This window comes from Cloeon dipterum, chromosome 4, assembly GCF_949628265.1.
Source record: "Cloeon dipterum chromosome 4, ieCloDipt1.1, whole genome shotgun sequence".
NCBI classification, from domain to species: Eukaryota; Metazoa; Arthropoda; class Insecta; order Ephemeroptera; family Baetidae; genus Cloeon; species Cloeon dipterum.
The window spans coordinates 22,564,710-22,584,035 of NC_088789.1; the positions used below are offsets into that span (position 1 = coordinate 22,564,710).

The following is a 19,326-nucleotide window of genomic DNA, read 5'->3' on the forward strand; positions in this document are numbered from 1 at the left end:
GCAAGGCGGCCGCGCGCAACTGGTAGTCTGTCTGCTTCTCTGTTGTACACCTACATAACGGCCGTCGGCGATAAAGAAAAGGCCACGAATTAAGATATTCAAGCAGGCTGCCTGCGTGATTAATGGTTGCCTGGACAATCTGTTGCACGGCGGGCGCCAGAGATGGGGGCGCGACGGGTGAAAATTGAAACAAGACGGAAAATCGATGCGTGACGGATTACGAGCCAACTGACACTGCTTGATACCTTGTTGGTTATTCTCGACAAACGACTTCTTTTTTTTACATTTAAGAGACAGACATGGGGTCTCTTTAAACACAATTCTGCGTAAAAAGACGTTTCGCGTAGCAACAATTATTCAAATTTACTGGATATAACCGCCTATAAATCCTCATTGTTTATGAGATGTATAAAAATGCGAAAATCCACTATTTTCAATAAAAATAAAATTTAGATTGCCATCTAATTTAAATCTAGCATCGTATGTATTTCGTGATAAGCCCAAAAACTTAATAAATGACAAAATTAAAAAGAATAAACGCTTAAAAATACTTTAATCTGAAGTTTGTGTCGAATTTGCACAGGTACTAGATTTTTTTATCAACTAACATTGAGAAAAGGCGTTCTTAGAAGTAAATTGTTTTTTCCAGAGCTCCCTAGCCCAAGATTTTTTATCGTTGAATTATTAAAATAGCTAAATTGGAAATTTAAACTGCTCTGTAAAAGGTCTCCATTAAAATTTGATTTATTATTTAAGTTGCAATGGTTTTATCATTCCAAACACGGAATGAAATTAGACTTTGGGTTAGCATAGGAATATTTGTTCCCTTTTGACCTGCACTTTTTGGACAATTTTCATGGATTTTAGTAAAAAAATACGAAATTTACATCATCTGCAAAAAAACGATATTTCTTGCTGTTTATTTAATGCGGTGGAAAGTACCGGACAAATAACAGTTGTGTTAACCATTGTTGATATTCGGATTTGGCTAATTTTATAGAAAACTAACACGCCATGATTGACAATATTTTCTGATTTTAATTCTCCCAACATATTACGACTTCACAAAGTATATCATTTTTAAATACAATTTAAACAATTTTAGGCATTCATAATGTGCTTGCCATTTTAAAAGCAGCAAAGTTAAATTTACTAAACCGTAAACAAAAAGAGATACATTGACAGAAAATCCTCAATAATTTTAACAGGCAGAAAAATAAATAAAAATCGGATTTTGTTCCATACCTGCCGCACTGGAGTAGCCGTAGGGGTCGAGTCCGCTGGTATACTGCCCTGGGAAGGCCGCTGGTTGGTACTCTGTGGTGTAGAAAGGGTTGGAAGCAGCTGCCGCCGCCGCAGTCAGATGCGAGATGGGGGTGGGGGGCATCGACACCATGCCGGGGGCTGCAGCCAGGTACGGATTCGGGTACACGTAGCCGGGGGGCACCCTGAAACAAGGCACGGGCCGAGGGCCAAGTTAGTCTTTTGCACGCGTGGCCAAGTCGCATGGAAAAAATCCAAAATCTCTCGCCAGCACAAAACGAAAATCACAGCACCCTGTTATTAATCGAAAAAAATAAGTGTGTGTCAGTCAGTTTTTTAATTGTTTTAGTTTTTGGTTGTCAAACTCTTAACTATCTCCCCCCCCCCTGCAGTGTGTTTGTTTTCTCCCGCGTTGGCCGGATCGATCGCAATATGAGGGAATGAGATAATTGGCGCGCGGACAACGATGTCCATTTGTCCTTTCATGGCCGCGCGCACGCAGCTGGCGAGTTGCAAAACCAACACACTCTCGCTCTTGCTGCCGTTCACGAACGTATTTTTATGGGGCCGGCAGCACACACACACACACACGCATTTTGTATTAAAATGATCGATATTGCGTCAATCAATGGCAATAACGATAATGGGACAGCACGTGTGTTGCGCTGAATAATTGATGCAGCACATGGCAAGCCCCGAGACCGGACAAAAGGGGCCTTTTGTATTTTTTATTGCACTGGCCATAGCAGCTCGCCGCAACCCGTCGAACGCAAACTGGAGGCTGGACTCAAGGAAAATGAACGCCTGAAATTGGTTGTTAATTTTACACGGGGTTTAGCACATCCTTTGTAAAGCAAAAACCATGCGTCCTTTGAGGTTTTGAATAACATTTATTATCTTGGATATGAATATTCATTTTTCACCAATTTTGCTTCAGACGAAAAAAATATTCTTATAACAAAGAGACTGGTATAACCAACTTAAACTGACTTTTTTATAAATAAGATTCTTCCAAATGGGTGTTTCCACGAGATATTTGATATGGGTTGCAATTTTTGTTCGATCAGCGTCCTATTTTTTGGTGTGTTGTTAGATTGTTTTACAGGTAGCGAAATAACCAAGTTTGCCGGAAACAATTAAGGTAATTTTCCGGAAAATCAGCCAAATTAAGAGCTTTCGTTTCAATTTTTAATACATCTTTGGCACAAAAAGCTTGGAAAGTTTGCAAAAAATAAGAGCGTTGGATTTGTACCAGATATATGGTGATATTTTTTTACTTCAGTAAGAAGATGTAAAGCTGATTTTTTCCTGCGGTTCAAACGGCAAAAATCTGGCCTTGAGGAGTCAAAAAAAGCTAAGCCAGCTGGTATTTTTTTCTTTTTTTAAATAAATTATATTCAATGCGCAAAAGAGCAGCCAGGCTCCGTGAATAAGTTTTTTCTAGTGGGCGTTCGTCTTTCCTCGCTCCAATCATTTTGTAAAAGGCTCGGGCGGACTTGGTGCCATTGTCAAAATATGACTCGGCGACGAAAGCAGCGGAAGGTCTTCTCGGTGAGTCTGTGACAAGCGTCTCTCTCTCTCTTTGTCGCAGGTTTATTTCAAGATCGTCTCTTCATATGAGAGCGCGCGAGACGCGCATCATGTGGTTTGCCCTCTCGCTTTGGCTTTGACGATCCAAAAGGGCGACAAAAAATGATCAGCGGCAGACAGACGCGCAGGCATGGACAAAATTACGCGTTGCACGTGCGGGCCGCGACACCTTGCCTCTGTTTTTCTCGAAATAGAGAGAGAGAGAAAGAGCAATGACTAGATAATTCCTCGCGAGCGCTGCTCCAGATTCGACGACTAATTTCACAGCTCCAAAATGGCGGCGCGCAGTTGCATGTTAATCAATCTTTTTCTACTACGTTTGCTAAGGCTAATGCAGTCGGTGACACTTTGCCAAGTGCGCTGCTTGTTTACGCCCGCAGCCGCCTTGAAAATAATATTGCAACAGCCAGCGCGGCCGGCCTCGTTGTTGCCAGACGGAGAATCAAAGACGATTTTCCAAAAGTGATTTGAGCCTCATCTAGGCCAAAATTAGAAGTTTGACAGGGCTAACGACCGCGATGGCGCGGCGTCGAAACGACAAGTGGAAGGTGACCTCTCGGCGGTTTCAAAAAATCAGACACGGCGCACGGGGCCGGTCAATATTTGGCACGCGGCCATCCTGATTTCAAATCGGCTCGCCTCATTTATCTTGCCACAAGTGACGCGGCTACAACAATAGAAATTAACCGACGAGGCCGAGAAGAGAAAGAACGAACGGACGAGCCGCGAGGCAATCGGAAAAATGCCAAAACTTTAGTCTCGGGAGCTTTTTTCTTTATTTTCTCGCCCTCCAACCAACGTTATGAGTGGCACACGCATCATCAGGCCACTTTGACTTTATTTCGATGTTTTCTTCTATTGATGACCATTCGGTGTTTATCAATGGCAGCCGAAATAGCACCTCTTAATTCTAACGCAACGCACGGCAATAAAGACGGAAAGATCTTTTATGTGTTTTAAGAGGGTCCAAATTGGTTTGAAATCGAAAGAATTTATTCGAATGGCAAAAAATTTAGCTAAAAGACTGCAGTTTATTCTTGAGGGACTAGAACAGTGAAAACATTTTAAAATGTTGAAGTGATAAACAGGTTTTTGGATGGAATTAGATATTTTACGGCGAGCATGGCAATAATTCTACAACATTGTGCAATTCAAACCAAATCAATTTTTTTGTTAGAGGTTTTTTGTATTTAATTACAATTATTTTTGAATTATTCCCATGCCTGCAGTACAACAATGGATTTTTTAATCTTTGCAGCTCTAACAATTGAATTTTTTGTTTGTGGAATTAATTATGTAATGCATATACAAAAGAGAGCAACAATCAAATCAACACCAAGTTAGAATTGAATTTCACACTTTGCCAAATTTCTAGAAAAATCTAACAACTGTTTTTCAATGACCTTTTCGCTCGATATCGATTCCACTCGTCACTTTCCTACTGACGAAACGCTTGATTGGCATACGCAGCCAATGTTCTCAGAATTTTAAACGGCAACCATGGAAAACATTTGCTCTTTAGCAATTTTTTAAAAAAATATTTCAGTCAAATATATTTTTTCAGTATTTCGCAGTACAGATCCACTTATAAATATAGAATTATTTTCATAAAGACTCGTCTGGCGTTTGCAAAACTCAATTTAAGCAAATCGTATGGAGAGCGAACTAAGTGGCGAACTGTCTCGATCAATACAAATGGCAAAGATTCGCATTCCCGAGCCACCTACAATGGGCGTGCATGTGTCAAGGCTGATAGTTCTCTTGCCAGGCGAGAATTCCACCGAAAAGTTAACGAGGTTGGCACCGAGTTGCGGGCGAGATGAAGACGAGCGTGGCCGCGAGAGCCGGGCGAGAACTGCGCCAGATTGATAGAAACAACAGGTGAACATTAAGCCGAATTCTCTTCTGTCAAAAGCCGTTCGTTCGGTTTCAACAAAGAAAAACAGCGCACCGCGTGTGTTTTTGGATGGCCGCACTCTCCTAATGGGGCTCTTACTTGCCTTCATGGCTGAATTCAGGCTTGCAAGCGCGGCAGCTGATTCACGCCGCGGCCGCAATTTAATTTTAGTTTTCTGCGTTGGCCAGAAAAAGCAAAGCTCCTTCGGCAACAAATTAAGGTGGCGTTTGATGTGCGGCCAAAACTCATTTTTCTCCCTTTTGTCCTTGACGTTTTTTCTAATTCTTTATTAACTTCGCACACGAAGGAAAAAAATATAAATTGCTGGCCCATCTCACAGAGGTGGACGCGCGGTAAACAAATAAATAAACGCAGAAGCAATTATTTTTATTCTGGCCGTTCTTCTATTTGGACGGCCAAGATTGTGAACTTTCATTTCGAATTTTATCAAACTCATCATTTTAAAAGTGCACAACACTTTCACCGCGATGAAGATTTTAGTAGAATTGTTACACAAAATCACTGGAAACCAAACAGAAATGAAAACAGCAAACTACTTGCTTAAAAAAAAAATCGGTTTTCGTGTCAAATAATTTGTGTGTGTTGTAAATGTGTGAGAGAAAATCCATAGCACTGCAAAAGGCAAAACCTGCAAATCTGACAAATTGATGTTTGGGCACCAAAAAGCAGCTCAGCACGCAGCACATCAAAATATTTAGTTTCGCACTTTGTAATAATGAATTAATAATAGCTAAAATGGTGTCATCAAAAGAAACGAAAAAATATGTCGTTCAAACCCGTCAACAACCCCGACACGCATCACTCCCGTGCACCGGCAACAAATTTTGTGGGCAAGTCTCTCTCTCGTTTATCATTTCGCGAGCGCGCACGTCAGCAAAGAACACGCGCGGGCATCCGCACCGACACCGGAAAAGCAGCTTCCTTTTCCATTCGGGTCATTTGGAAATTTTCTGATATGGGTCGACAAATTAACGTGGCAGCAAAGGGTTCATCGACTGTGATTTGGAACACGATAGATAGCAAGGCAAACTGTTTCATTCTTTGCCCTAGAAAAATTGAATGTATTTTTTTTTAAATTTAAAAGGAAAATAAATCATAAGGCTTTTCCTTGGTAATTAAAAAAAAAATGCTCTCGCAATGAAATAGAAAAATTGGATCACGGTTGAAACTAAATATTTTCCTCCTACCTTGAAACAAGATCTCAAGGTTCGGTCTCTGGTGACGATGCGATCCAATTTTTTGGTAGTGGAAAAAATGTGCATTGCTCAACAACCAAACACGAATTTCCTTGTTGCAAAAAATTGGCAACAATCTTTTTAAAAATAATTAAAACGCGTATTTGTTGAGATTTTAAGATCTTTTAAATGGCTCTCCTAATTTAGGCGCACTATTTATGCCTCTATTACACGAGAAAAACCTTAAAAGCAAGTCGCATAAATACGCAATATAAATCTTGTTATTCATTTTCCTGCCAAGAATGCAACAGTCCTCTTTTTTTTACAACAGTTTGACCCGAATGAAATCGAAAAACGGTTCTGATCGAGAAGAAATAATGCCCGCGCGTTCGGTTTTGTTGTCAGGTGTGTCTGGGAGCGTGATTTGTAGTTTTTTTGTTCACACGAGCACAAAATCGAGGCCATCAATTGAAAGTAAGAATAAATAAGTCACTCCACTCTGCAACCAACCCTGTTTGGCAAACTGGCTCACATGTATTTATTTCCGCTTGGATCGAGTGGGAAAAAGTGCGGATTGAACGAGGCTGCGAATGTTAGACCGCTCGCCAACCAACCACCGCAATCGCCTCTCATCCGCTAAATGCAGAAAATCAATGTCAATATGATTCAATTTGCGGGCGCGGTGCTCAGTTTTCTTTTCTTTTCATAGGGGGTCCTGGAACGTGAATGATGCTTGATGAGGGTGTTTGGGGGATTGGGGCGTGTCTGCGTGTTCGTGTGTGTGTTTTTGTGAATGTGTTGGAAACTTCGAAGATATATTTGCCGTATAATATTCGCAGAAATTTCATAATGCAGCTCTATTTTTTATTATTAAATTTGACTTTGAGAATTGATATTAAAGACCTCCTGAGTTGAATGGTTGACGGCATTTTATAGAAAAAAATTGATTAAAACGTTTCACATCTATACAAAAGTTCAGACATTTCGGTAATCTGACAATCAAGCCAAAATTTATTTTAATAATTACGAATTGTGTCAACCATTCAATTCAGGGGCCTTTAAAAGACACGGATGAAAAAATAAAAATAATTTTTTAAGTCCAGCAAAAAATTCAAGGGTCATTGAAATTTTAAGAGTTACATATTGGACGTTTTTGCCGTCAAGTTATGGACAAAGGGAGCGGCCATTACATTGTGACGTCATTTTCAGTTGTTTAGGACACGCCACTTTTGCTGCCCTGATTGTTGTTCCTTGCCGATTATGTAGTTTAAATGGCACGGGCAACAAATAGTAGAAAATTCACAAAGCAGCCCAACACTCACTGTGCAATTTACGATTTATCGATTTCTGTGCCATGCGGACACAATGTAATGGCTGATCCCTTTGTCCAACGCTTGTTTGCCAATTTAAAAAATTCCAAGTCATATTTTAACTTTCAGAGTTTTTAAAATTCCCTTCAAAAACTACCCCTTTAAATTCATTTTCCATTTTCACCTTTTTCTGCTTCTCTTGCTTCAGAAAAACACGTGGTGCGAGAAATCTCTGTTTGCGTGTTTGCAAATCTCATTGAATTGAGCAAAGTGGTGCGCAGAGCAGAAGAAATTTCGGTTTCACTGGGCAAACATTTGCACAGGCCCGAAAGGAAAGTAGCAAGCTCTTTGGTTCAGTGTTTTCCGGCTTCCAGAGAAGCAAACAAACGGCGGATGATAAAAAAAATGTGCTCGCCACAAAAGGAATTTACGAAACGTCCGATTGAACACAATCACCAGGAGGAAGCCCTTCGCGCTGACGAATCGGCAAAATGAGGGGGAAGTCTCGAGATGAAAGAAAGCAGAGCAAAAAATCTCGTGAGCGAGCGAGTGAGTGTTATATATATAATATTGGCGCTGCGGCAGCCTTGGAAAACGTGTTTGATGTTGGAGTTTGGTGCTGCAGACGCACGGGGCGTAAATTCAACACACACATACGCTGGCTGCTTTTTTATTCCATTCCTCTCGCCTGCTCGAACGCAGTGATGATTCTTTCTCGCGCTGTTTGCCTTTCTCTTTGAGAGCTAGCTGCCAAAGTTGTGATAGCTAGATAGCGCGCGAGCAATCAAATATTTGACTATTTATTTTCGCTTCTCCTGGGTACACTGAAGATGATCCCCCGCCAGCACAAAGATGGAACAACTCGCTCGAAGGGGTGTATTTGCCACGTTAATCTCCCCTCCCCGTTTGTCTCGCTTTGCTATCAATCGAATGCTCACAGATAAAGCCCCGGCACTGACTAGACAGCACAAAAAAGTCGAGAAAAACCACCGGTTGACAAAGTCGTTTCGATTCCATCAGCAGCTTTATAATTGGTGTCATTAAATTTTCACAGGGTGACGTGTTATTTTCCTCATTCCGGTGTGCAATTTTTATCGGCGAATCGCACGCGGACTGCGGCAGATGCAAGTTCGATTTCCTGTCTTCCATATTAACTGCAATAATTATTGTTTGTGTACGTGTAAAACGCACTGGCTGCGTTACGATAAGTCCGCAAACTCTATATAAAAAACCGGCTGACAATATGGCACTCGAAATCAGGGTGAATGATCTGAAAGGCAGCCGAGGGACAGCGACGCCATCAGCTGCTGCGTGACGATTTTATTATTTTCGGCCGGGCAATAAAACACGATTGTCCATGCTGCAGTTCATAAATTTTGAAAAGGGTTGATTATTCGGGCAGATGTACGAAAAAATACATTTTTACCGGCAGAGCTGTGCGTGTAAAATTAAGGGTTGCCTTTAAAATAGATTTCTAGTGTTCTACAATGAAAAAAACAATAAATATATTTCAGAAATATTTTTCGGAAAAGAAAATTTCTCCTGGAGGAGCGGAAAATTTTATTTTGTGATGCGATTTAAAAAAAAATGTTCGGCAGATATTCGGTATCGAAAAATATTCCAAGCAAGGGAAACATGATGCTATCAAAATATTTTTTAAATAAAATTGTTTATAATTCAAATCCAGAAAACTCATTAAATTTTCATTTCGGAGTAGAACATAACAAGACATCACTATTTCAAATAATCGGTATTTTATCTGGACAATGAAAAATCCTCTTCCTAAATCTAGAGCCCAATATGGATTTCAGCTAGTTTTCATCAAAATTAAAAGCGAACAGTCAGAAACGCGTAACACATGCGTGCAATAATTTTCGTTACTTCTTTTTTAAAAAAAATCTGACCGCGAGTGACGGCTGTCTTTGCCAATAACGTCATGGTTTTTTCTTTTCGCGGGATAATTACAGTCCGAGTCAAGGGTACTCACGATCTATTTTCGAATGGGAAACTTTAAAAGTTTAAAAACAAGTCACAAAAGAGACGGCAGCTGCCGTTTGAAAGCTTGAATGTCGATTTCAATTCATCATTACAGCAGCGGCTATCAAGTAAAAATCGCGAGAGCAACAACTACTTGTCCGTGCTGTCCAGCAGCTGCAAAATCAAACCAGGCCGAGCGCATATTTATCACAAATCAGTTTCGATTTTCGCGTTTGGCATTCGCAAAATAAAAGGTGGCGTGAAACGGAATGGAAGGCTGAAAAGTGGCCGCGGCGGCCGGCAGCGCGGCAGGGCGGGGTGCAATGAACGCGCGGCGCTCAAACGGACGAAGCATAATGCGTGCGTGGTCGCACGGGCCTTCCGCTCGACGCATGACATGTGCGGCGGTGGGCCCGGCTCAGGCAAGCGTGTAAACATATGGTGCACCCCGCGCTCACAAAGTAGTGTGTATTCCACCGGGGGACGCGGCCAGCCATCCAGCCTGCCTGCCTGCCTGCCGCTTTATGCTAATAACAATAATGAGCACGACAAAAAGAGAAACAAGCGAGGAAGCCGGCCATTTCGGAAAGTGGATCAGCCGGGGATGTGAAAAACAGTGAAAGTGAAATATTTTAAAATAAATTTTATTTACTCTGCATTCTTAAAAAGGCACAACGAATTCTTCCGTTTTAATAGAAATTGAATTTCGGCAAATGTATTGCAATCTTATTTTAATCCTCATAGAATGGTTTGGTTGGCCAAAAGGTGAAAAATTTCACTAATAAGGGAAGCAATCTAATTGATCTAATAATTTTTTATGTTTTCTATTGACCAGAAGATAGTTTAAAAGTAGAAATTTCCTTCCCTTTGAGGTTAATTCCCAGTTGTGAGTGGTCAGCGAGTGATACGCTATCGAAAAGCGATCTATTTTTGCGCAGCGGAGGACACGGATGTTCTGATTGGCCAACCATATAATGTATACCACCGCTGGCCAATCAGAATATCTGCGTTCTCCTCCGCGTGAAAATAGATCGGGTTTCGATAGTGCATAACTCGCTGACCACTGATTACGGAGATTTTACCTTAGAGGCAAGGAAATTCATGTTTTTGAAACAATCATCTGGTTGAAAGAAAACATTTTGATGCGCTCCCCATGTTAATTTCTATGAGATGTTGATAATTTTCCCTCGAAAAAACTCTTGTTCTAGGCATGGCAGGTCTTTGAATTTTTTTTTAATTAATTTCGAACCTTTGCTGCCTATTAAGACGTAATAGTAATTAAAATGTTAAAAATCTAAAAACTCTTCGACTGTTCTATTTTTATGCATAATATCACTGCAAATTCATATGACAAAAATCACATTTCACAACAGGGAAATTTAAGAAGAAACGAATGGATATTGATCTGCTTTCTAAATTTAGTTCAGTTGGCTTCGACGTTTAAGAGTTAGTTTCGTTCCGAAACCGGATCGCCGGCGGCACTACTTATTTTATTTTTATTATATCTTTTGAAATCTTTTGGGACGACCACCCTGAACGCAAGTGTACTATTTTTCACCGCCCTGGGCTGATTGAGTGAAAGAGAGGAAGAGGTGATTTCGACGACGGTGTGATTCTCCACGCGGGAGTAATAAAATAATGAATGCAGCGGCCCCCTGCCTTTGACACTTTCCACCGCTGGCCTTCTTTTGTGCCCGGGGTGTCACAACAGTACTCAAAGCGGAATCGGTCTCTGCCTCGCTTTTTTGTCTCTCACGGCATCGCACAAAGAGGTGCTCCTTCTCTGCGCATACACCCAGGAGAAAGAACTCAAGCAGCTTTATGCCATGCATATATGGGTAATTTGCGGGGAGACGGACAAAAAGGCAGGAAGTATCGCGGAAAATTACCAGCAAAAATTAATAATTTAAAAACCCTTTAAAAATCATTATTGTTAAAGTGAATATGTGCAGCAAAATTTTGAATTCACCAAAATTTCGGAATTTTCTCCACGTTTTTGAGAAAAACGGATGCAAAGTTTGCATGCTAATCAAGCGGCGATCGCTGTTCTCATTGAAAATAATGGTTTAATCGCTTGAAAGGAAATTGATCTCATAATTCGCACATCGTTGGATAAATCGCGATGAGACAGATCGATATCAAAGCAAAAATCATTGACTAACCGTTTATTTTTTCGAGAAATGCAGCAAAATCTGGTACAAACTTTTTCCTAGCATGATTCTTGCATATTTTTTTGGATTAGTATTCTAACTAAAAATATGATGAACTGTTAACTGTGGTACACTATCAAAATTACTATAATTTTTGCCCTTTATCAATCCAGATGAATTTTAAAATTACTGTTTTCAAAATAACAATAATTTTAAATAAGTGAAAATGTATGAGGGAAAAATTACTATGTTGCACATTTTCAGTTCGTTTTGGCCTGTCAGACCTAAATAAATCACCATAGTCGCAACCTGCAGAGGATGTTGCCTCGCTAGCCGTGGGAAACGATTGACTGCTCCCATTTATGAGCGCACAAATCAAAAAGAGGCCGGGAGACGCAATTTTGTGAAACCCAACACTCGCCTTCCCAGCGACAAAAATTTCCTCTTCTACAAAACTAACAAGCCAGAAAATCCTTACGTTATTCGAAACAATTTTAAAGAAGAAAATTGGGCGAGGAATCCCCGTGTTCTCAAATGAAGCAAATTAGTTGGAAATTTTGGCATGAAATAATTTTTGCAATGCAGAAGACAATTTGAAATTAATTGTGTATTGTTTGCCATTACATATTTTTCATTGAAAACAAAACAAAAATTCATATTTTCCCTGATCTCTTTCGCACCAGCTTGAAATTTTTCGTAAATTCATAGTAATTATTTCAGTTTTTAAATTTCTCAAAATGGTTTTACTGCTTGAGAATTGTTGTATTAACTATATTTGAAGGGTTTGAAGTTTTTGTTTTAAAAACATTGTTTCCATGCGGTTGAGGCCCCTTTCCAACTATTCATTTTGTGCAAACAAGGGACAGAATAACTAAATGCCGTATAACATAATTTGCCTTTTAGCTTGCCTAGAAATTCTCCCGGCGAGGTAAACTCGGCAAAAGTTGCCACATAGCTCTTTGGCCGAGCATCCTAGACAAAAGCAAAGTTGCGGGGTGCGAAACAGTACACCTGCAGCGAGCGGGCACAAAGTCGTTGGCGCGAACAGCTTGTTCGACTTTTGCGGCTTCGTTGTTTCGCACGGAATTTCTCGCGTTAATATGTGTATGTTTAACACCTATAGCTAAAGAGAACAAACTCGGCGTCGGCGGCAACAGTCGAGAAAACAAAACAGAAATTTGTTCCGCCTGCCGTTTCGCTCGGTTTCCAGCCGAAAATACTGGGGACTCGTTTTCGGTTTCAAAGCCATCGGGCGATGCGATAATTCTTCGAGGGGACACTTCACAGCAGAAGCAGCAGCAGCAGCAGGGCTGTTTCTTTCTCTCGAAACGCCGCTGGAGCGTGCAAAGTCTCGCGCGCGTGTCACTATGCAAATCAGACGCTCGCGCGCGCGAAATGTGTGCGTGTATATATTTATATATATATTCCGTTGTCTAATTTCGGCCAGTAAGCCACATGACGAGCCAGCCCAAGCCAGCAGCTTTTTCACATCCTACACAACTGCGGGTAATATGACACTGTATTAGCTCATGTCCCCGCTCGGAAACCACAGCAGCGGCGACGAACGAATCCCCCGTCCGTACATACGCGTCCGCGTCTCTCGTCGCCTGTGCTCGCAGAATCAAATTAATTTTAAACGGGGGCCACTCGTATAATCAGCGTAAGCGTAAGCTTTTTTACCACCGGGTTGTGTTTCTGGTGAGAGGCACCATGTGGCTTATTTTCTAAAAGGAGATAAAAATCTTTTATATCTTATACATAATGCAAAAAGTTTGTAATTTGATCCTGTAGTGCACAAGTCAAATTGATCATTTTATTTTACTTTGGGCCAAATTTATTTTTTTAAGGAAATAAATAAGTTTCATCTTCATCTTTTTGATTAGTTTCAAATTTAATTATTAGTGCTAATTTTGTAACAGTTATCCGAATAAATTGAGAAAAAAAATCAGTAAAATTAAAAATGAATCACTATCGGCCCCGCATTTTCAGGAATATTCACTATTTCCCAATACTTAATTTTGGCAATACGAACGCCAGAAGAGATTAAATTTGGCCGAGGAAGTCGAGCGAAAGCCCAATCTGCAGCTTGAGCACACATGTAATTAAAACAAGAATTTATGCACCGAGCAATCCACAGCTGTTTTCCTGTGCCACGTTTTTATAATTCTAAACCGACATCTGCCTCCGCATCCAGTGCAGCCGCCAGCAGCAGTCACTCAGAGCTAATCTGTCGGCCATCTCGAATTGAAAACTTCCCCCAGCGCTGCTCGGCCGCGACGACGATGACGACGATGCATATTTAATCAGACGCTCGCAGATAATAAACGCGAGCGGCAGAAACAGAAAAGCAGGAAAGTGCGTAAGGTGTGTGTGTCATGAGAGTGTGAGTCGGCGAAGTGGGGAAATGTGTGTTTGGAATAATATTTAACAGCTCATCATCATAAAGCACCGTCATTAAGTCAGTTTAGCCAAAACAAACAGGCCCGTCCGAGGACAGACTGCGTTTGTTATTCCTGCTCGCCGGCGAAAAGCATATGCAGCAGGCCCAATTTCCTCCTTATCGTGCGTGTTCATGTGTATGTGTATATATATGTCTTTTTTGCAAACTTCTCCAGGGGAAGGGGGTAGGGGGACGAAGAAAACCTAGCCGGGGTGGAGTGAGCAGAGTGATGCCAAAAAGCTTCCGCGTTGCTCGGCGATGTGGGTTGGCATTGGCGAATGTGTATGCATGAGAAAATGGGTGTTAGATGCGACCGGAAGTAGATCGGAATAAAGGTAATTCAAGCGGACGGAGTAAGGCTCACCCGTATTGCCCTGGAAGTACCGCCTGGTATCCTGCCCTCAGTCCAGCAAAGGAAAATCCTGCAACACACAAAAAAGAAAATTTAGTTTTTAATTCGTCAAATTTTCCTTCATAGAGACATTTTAAAACTGAAATACTTTAAGGCAATACAAATAAACTAAAATCCTCAATAAATCAGTCGGAGCCCATAATGACCTACGCAGCGCTGTAAAATTTTGGGAAAAGTTGCTGCAAAAAGTTTAACACCGTTTGAGCACCGTTTCCCTATACTTGAAATCTTATTTTGTTTCACAGTAAAAGGTGCATGGCATAAACCGTTGGATAGATTTCAAGAGGAGAGATAAAAAACGGCAAAATTTGAATTTAAATTGTGATGAGGTACTCTTTTGACTATTACAAATTGCAGAACAAATATGTAATTGTTATATCCAAAAATTTGATCAGTTGCTAATTTTAGCCAACAATTATAATTAATAGTTTTCAATTGTTGCCCTGTTTTAATCCACATTCATAGGTGAATGGAAAATCTTCCAAAGATTAATCCGCGCTAACACACAAGGAACTTCAACGAAGGGAAATCGTCGCATCTTCCATATTGGTTGCTCGCTTTACCGTGTTTTTTAAACCAGTGGATTGCAAAAAATGTGTTTTTTTCGCAATTACTCATAATTATTTGATGATGGCTGAACTAAAATTAAAATGGAAAAATAAACTTCAGTACCATGGTCTCACAAAATATTTAATAAAATTTAATTTCTCTCTGTTTTATAGGTCGCGAAATATGAACATTTTTTTATCAAATTCGGAAAAAACGAGAAAAACACCAAAATTCTTTATATTTTCTGTTTTTTGGGTGTATAAAACCAATGGTGCATATTTCGCATTGCAAAATTAACGAACCATGTGCATTTCATTTCTTGGGAGCTTACAAAAATGGTTACCCCATTGAATTCACTAACAAAATACAACTTTTCGCATCCTTGCAAGAATTCGATCTTGAATATACTTTTGCTCTTAGGAATTTCCCCTCCCTATCGTAACCACATTCGTGTCCACTTCTCCGTTTCAGAGATATTATTTAACGCTCAGCACCTGTGTAGAGAAAAGCAATCAGCTGGATCAGCTGTTCTGGTCAATTATGTAATTGAATCTCAATCAAAACGGATCGCGGGAATAATCTCAGAGTCATTAGGCCGGCGTGTCGTGGGTTGTGGGGGGCGAGCGCTTATAAGCCTCTCATTATCTATGCAGCTCGCATAAATCTCCAGCTTTTTACAACGCATTTAACGAGTGGCGCGAGTCGCATACTGAACCGCTCAACGCGCGTCAAGTGAGTCGATAAACTTTTCAAGCACTCTGCTTCATTCATCTCCAATAATTTTTTTCGGGCGGCGGCGGCTGCTGCTGCGTTGATGCCATCCACCTGCCCCCGGTGGCGGCGGCGGCGGCAACGGCCCGGGACTCCTCGCACGTGGTTGCGGCGGCAGAGACGGTCCTTATATGTCACCGCAGCCGTGCGATATCTGGCCTCGCTCCAATATGGCGACTAATGTTGCCCATCAACCCTGTGGGAGGAGGAGGTGCAGTTGGCGCTACTTAATTTAATGCCCGCCGCGCCGCACGACAACACACACGATTTCGGCTCCGGTCGCGGGCCTGCCGACGGGTTCGCCACCCTCCTAATCAAGAAATAGCTGAGGAAATAAAAATAAACCTGCCTAAAATAGCGTGTTTACGCGCGACGAGTGCGCGCCCGTTAATTGCCTTTACGCGCCGCCGAGGCAACCCATTCGACTCTCCAGCCTAATCAGCCGACAATCCTCCAAATTCGCATGAATTTGCTGCTTTTTTCGATGGTTGAAAGGCATTCAAAGACGTCTCTAACTCAGCTCTTTGTGCAACAGGTAGAGATAATTATTTAATAATAGAGCAAAGACCAAAGTAAAGATGTCAACTGTCAACACTCAAGACGCTTAAACTTGTTGGAAAGGGGAATGATATTATATGTAGGGTAGGTACGTTTTAAACCGAGGGTAAATTTGCACTGCGGTAAAAATGTTTAGAGACATATCCCACATTTTTTTAAATCTGTTTATTTTGTACTGCGGTCGCTTTGTGAAGTTTTTAGCCAACGAGGATGGAATCCGATGTTATTCATCATATATATGTATTCATATTCTTCAACTGGAATTTCAATAGATGTTTTATTCTGCCGAGCAATTCAGTCAATTGCTGGCTTCCTATACGAGCGTGGGTCACGCTTAGGACCAACACAATTTCCCAATTTCGACTAATTCTCATCGCAAATAACCGGAATTCGACAGAGAAACCATCTGACTTGCTCTTTTTAGAATATCTAGATGCAGAAATTATTTAAAAATCGACATCCTTCCTGTCGAAACATTGGCTTAAATATCCAACCCTTTACGAGTAAAAAGCTTTTGCTTCATATAATTTTATTTAATAACATGCTCACCATTAAAAAAGGAAAAATAATCATTCTTTGAATTCGACCAAGATAATTAAATAATTATCTCAAGTGCGTCAAAAAATTTTGTGTCAAAAGTCGTAAATAGAAGGTCGAGAGTGAAAAAGGAAACGCAGGCAGCCATAAAATCAGCTGAGATAAGGGGAAAGGAAACGAGATTGCGTTGTGACTTATTAATTATCAGTTGGTGGACGCAGCGGGCACGCACGGACCTGACGTGGTCTTCGGACGGTCGTCCACGTCAGTCGGAAAGTGCACGTGTTCGACGTGAAATTTTCATGCAGGTCCCAAATCGGCGGAGAAAAGTGTTTAATTGCCTTCCTTGGTGGTGGCCCAAGGCCTGGCGATAAAAACTCCCTTTGTCTTTCGCTGCTGGAAAAGGTGTTGGTATCGGAGGAGGAAAGAAAAATCTACAGTTTCAAGGTTGGTTGGCCTTAATGCGAATGGCGGTCATTATTTCACTTATCAGCTCGGCAAATTGGGTGCGTGCCGGTGTCACATTTTTAGGGTCCGCCGGCGCATCCGCTGCGCTGGACAATCACCCCGGAGGTGGCGGCTCTAAAAATTGCAGAAATGAATTCTGCTGAGGCCTAATGACTCGGCGTTTCCTCTCTTCTCTAAATTTTTCGCGGTTCGTCGAGAACGAGAGAAAAAGTGGCGGCGTGGCCGTGCGGGCGCGCTTTTTATTTATGTGCTCGGTGATGTACGCGCGCGTGTATATTTAAATCTATATTTAGTTAGAGTTGGAGCGAGAAGGAGCTGCGCGAAAAGAAATGATTTGTTGGAGCTTAAATCGAGCGGCGTGATTCAGCAGACGCTTTCAGCAGACTGGAAATGAGAAGGAGCAGTGCGCCTGTTCACGACATGCTTAGGCTAACCGCGCAGCATCTTGGAGCAGCACTTTGCCTATACATTAATTCCTAATGGTCATTTTTGGATACACAGCTCTCATTGTCAGTGATTTTTCAAAATCAAAGCCTCTGTCCGTGAACAACATTGTCTGAGTTGCCAAGAAGTTGCGAATTTAAAAAATATATGTGTTAGTGCGTAGGTCGAAAGAACTACTTTGTTGGCAAGTTGTCAACTAATTCAATTAAAAAGATTGATACTGAAAAACCCCAGAAACTCCTTTTCCCAATGCGTAAAGGCCAAAATTTATCTCCGTAGCACTGTAAATTTTTTAGTAAAGCGTCTGCAAAGTTAGTTATGGTGAGGACGAGGGCTGTTTCTCTACTTGAAATTTTTATTTCTCAACAGACAGTTTCCCCAAAAATTTTCGCGCACCGTTAGATTGATCAAAATCTTATGGCCAAGCACTGTAAATTTTAGAGGAAATCAGAAAAATTAGAATTTGAACTGTAGCAAGGTCCTCTTTTGATTGTTGGTTCAAAAGCCTGAATTCTTTTGAGCCTCAGGAAAAATTTTCACTCGTCTTAAATTCCCCACCCTACTGATTTTTTTTAAAAAAATTGCAGGCCTTAAAAGTAATTTTCTGTGTCTGATTTCAATAAGTCTCTTTACAATCTATTTAACGGTATTGTATGGCTTGAGAAATAAATTATCCTTTAGAGAAATAAATCACGATTTTCCCCAGTCCAAGAGAGGCATTTGAAAAATCCACTCAGCACCTTAGAAAACGCTTTAAATAGAAACACAAATGATTCTTCTGAATTATTTCGTTCCAATCCAATTTATTAACTGCCCGTCAGTGTCTGCGGGGTGTGGAACAAGTTGTAATTAGCGTTTTTCCCTTCCGAATAGAATAGGACGGCGGCACAAGTTGCGCGGCTCTTGGTTAAACAAATAAATAATCCATCACCTCAGTACCGACGAGCCGCACGGGGGCTGCAAATTTATGCAGGACGCGCGCGTGGAATGTTCCGCGGTGGCGAGGAACGTGCTGCTCGCATTAAATGATAATTAGATCGTCCGTCAAGATTGGTCACGTCACGGAAACGGTGAGGAAATCCACCTAAAATGGCCGATTTCCGCTAATGAGCATCGACAAGAGAACAAAGTGCATGCGGGGGCATTTTTTGCGCCCGCTGCTCGGGGGAGGAAGCGGCAAGACGAAAAACAATGCGACGCGTGTGCTGCTCGATTCATTATTTCAGCAGCAGCAGCAACGGCGGCCGAGGGTGCATGTCTTGCAATACTTTTCGTTTTGGAGGCCGACCCACACGTCACGCTAGTGTGCATTTTATAATATGACGTGTGTGTGTATATTGAACGAGCGAGTGCGCACACACGAGGCCGAGCAGCGTCCTGCCTGGACAAGAGACCCTCCGGCCCCGCAACAAAATGTGCTCATTCATTTCTTCTCCAACGCGTTTTTCGCCCACGCCACAGGCCGCCAGACCGAATTGATTTTCATGTGCTGGCTCCTCTACCGTTACAGCAAAAATGTAATATTGAAGAGGATAATATATGAAAAGCAATTACTGAGCAAAAAATTATTTATTTATGCGTCTATGATTTTTATTGCATCAAATATTCAGGAATTACGAAATTCTTCTTTTTAATCGGGTCTTAAAATTGATTTGTGTAGGAAAAAGTTAATAACGAAATTTTAACTTTGAAATATTTTATATAAGTTCTCGATTTGACCATTTTTATCTGTAAGGAGTTTAAATATTTAAAATCAATATTTTT

At 41.2% G+C, this 19,326-nt stretch overlaps 1 protein-coding gene across 1 annotated transcript in view; it reads right to left on the reverse strand.

Moving 5' to 3' along the window:
• LOC135944793 (RNA-binding protein 24-like) overlaps nucleotides 1-19,326 on the reverse strand; it is a 49,449-nt gene that overhangs the window by 5,815 nt on the left and 24,308 nt on the right. The window contains exons 3-4 of the mRNA XM_065491994.1: nucleotides 14,188-14,245; nucleotides 1,246-1,448 (exon numbers count right to left, since the gene is read on the reverse strand). Of these exons, the coding sequence (XP_065348066.1) occupies nucleotides 1,246-1,448; nucleotides 14,188-14,245 (261 nt within the window). The remainder of the gene's footprint in view (nucleotides 1-1,245; nucleotides 1,449-14,187; nucleotides 14,246-19,326) is intronic.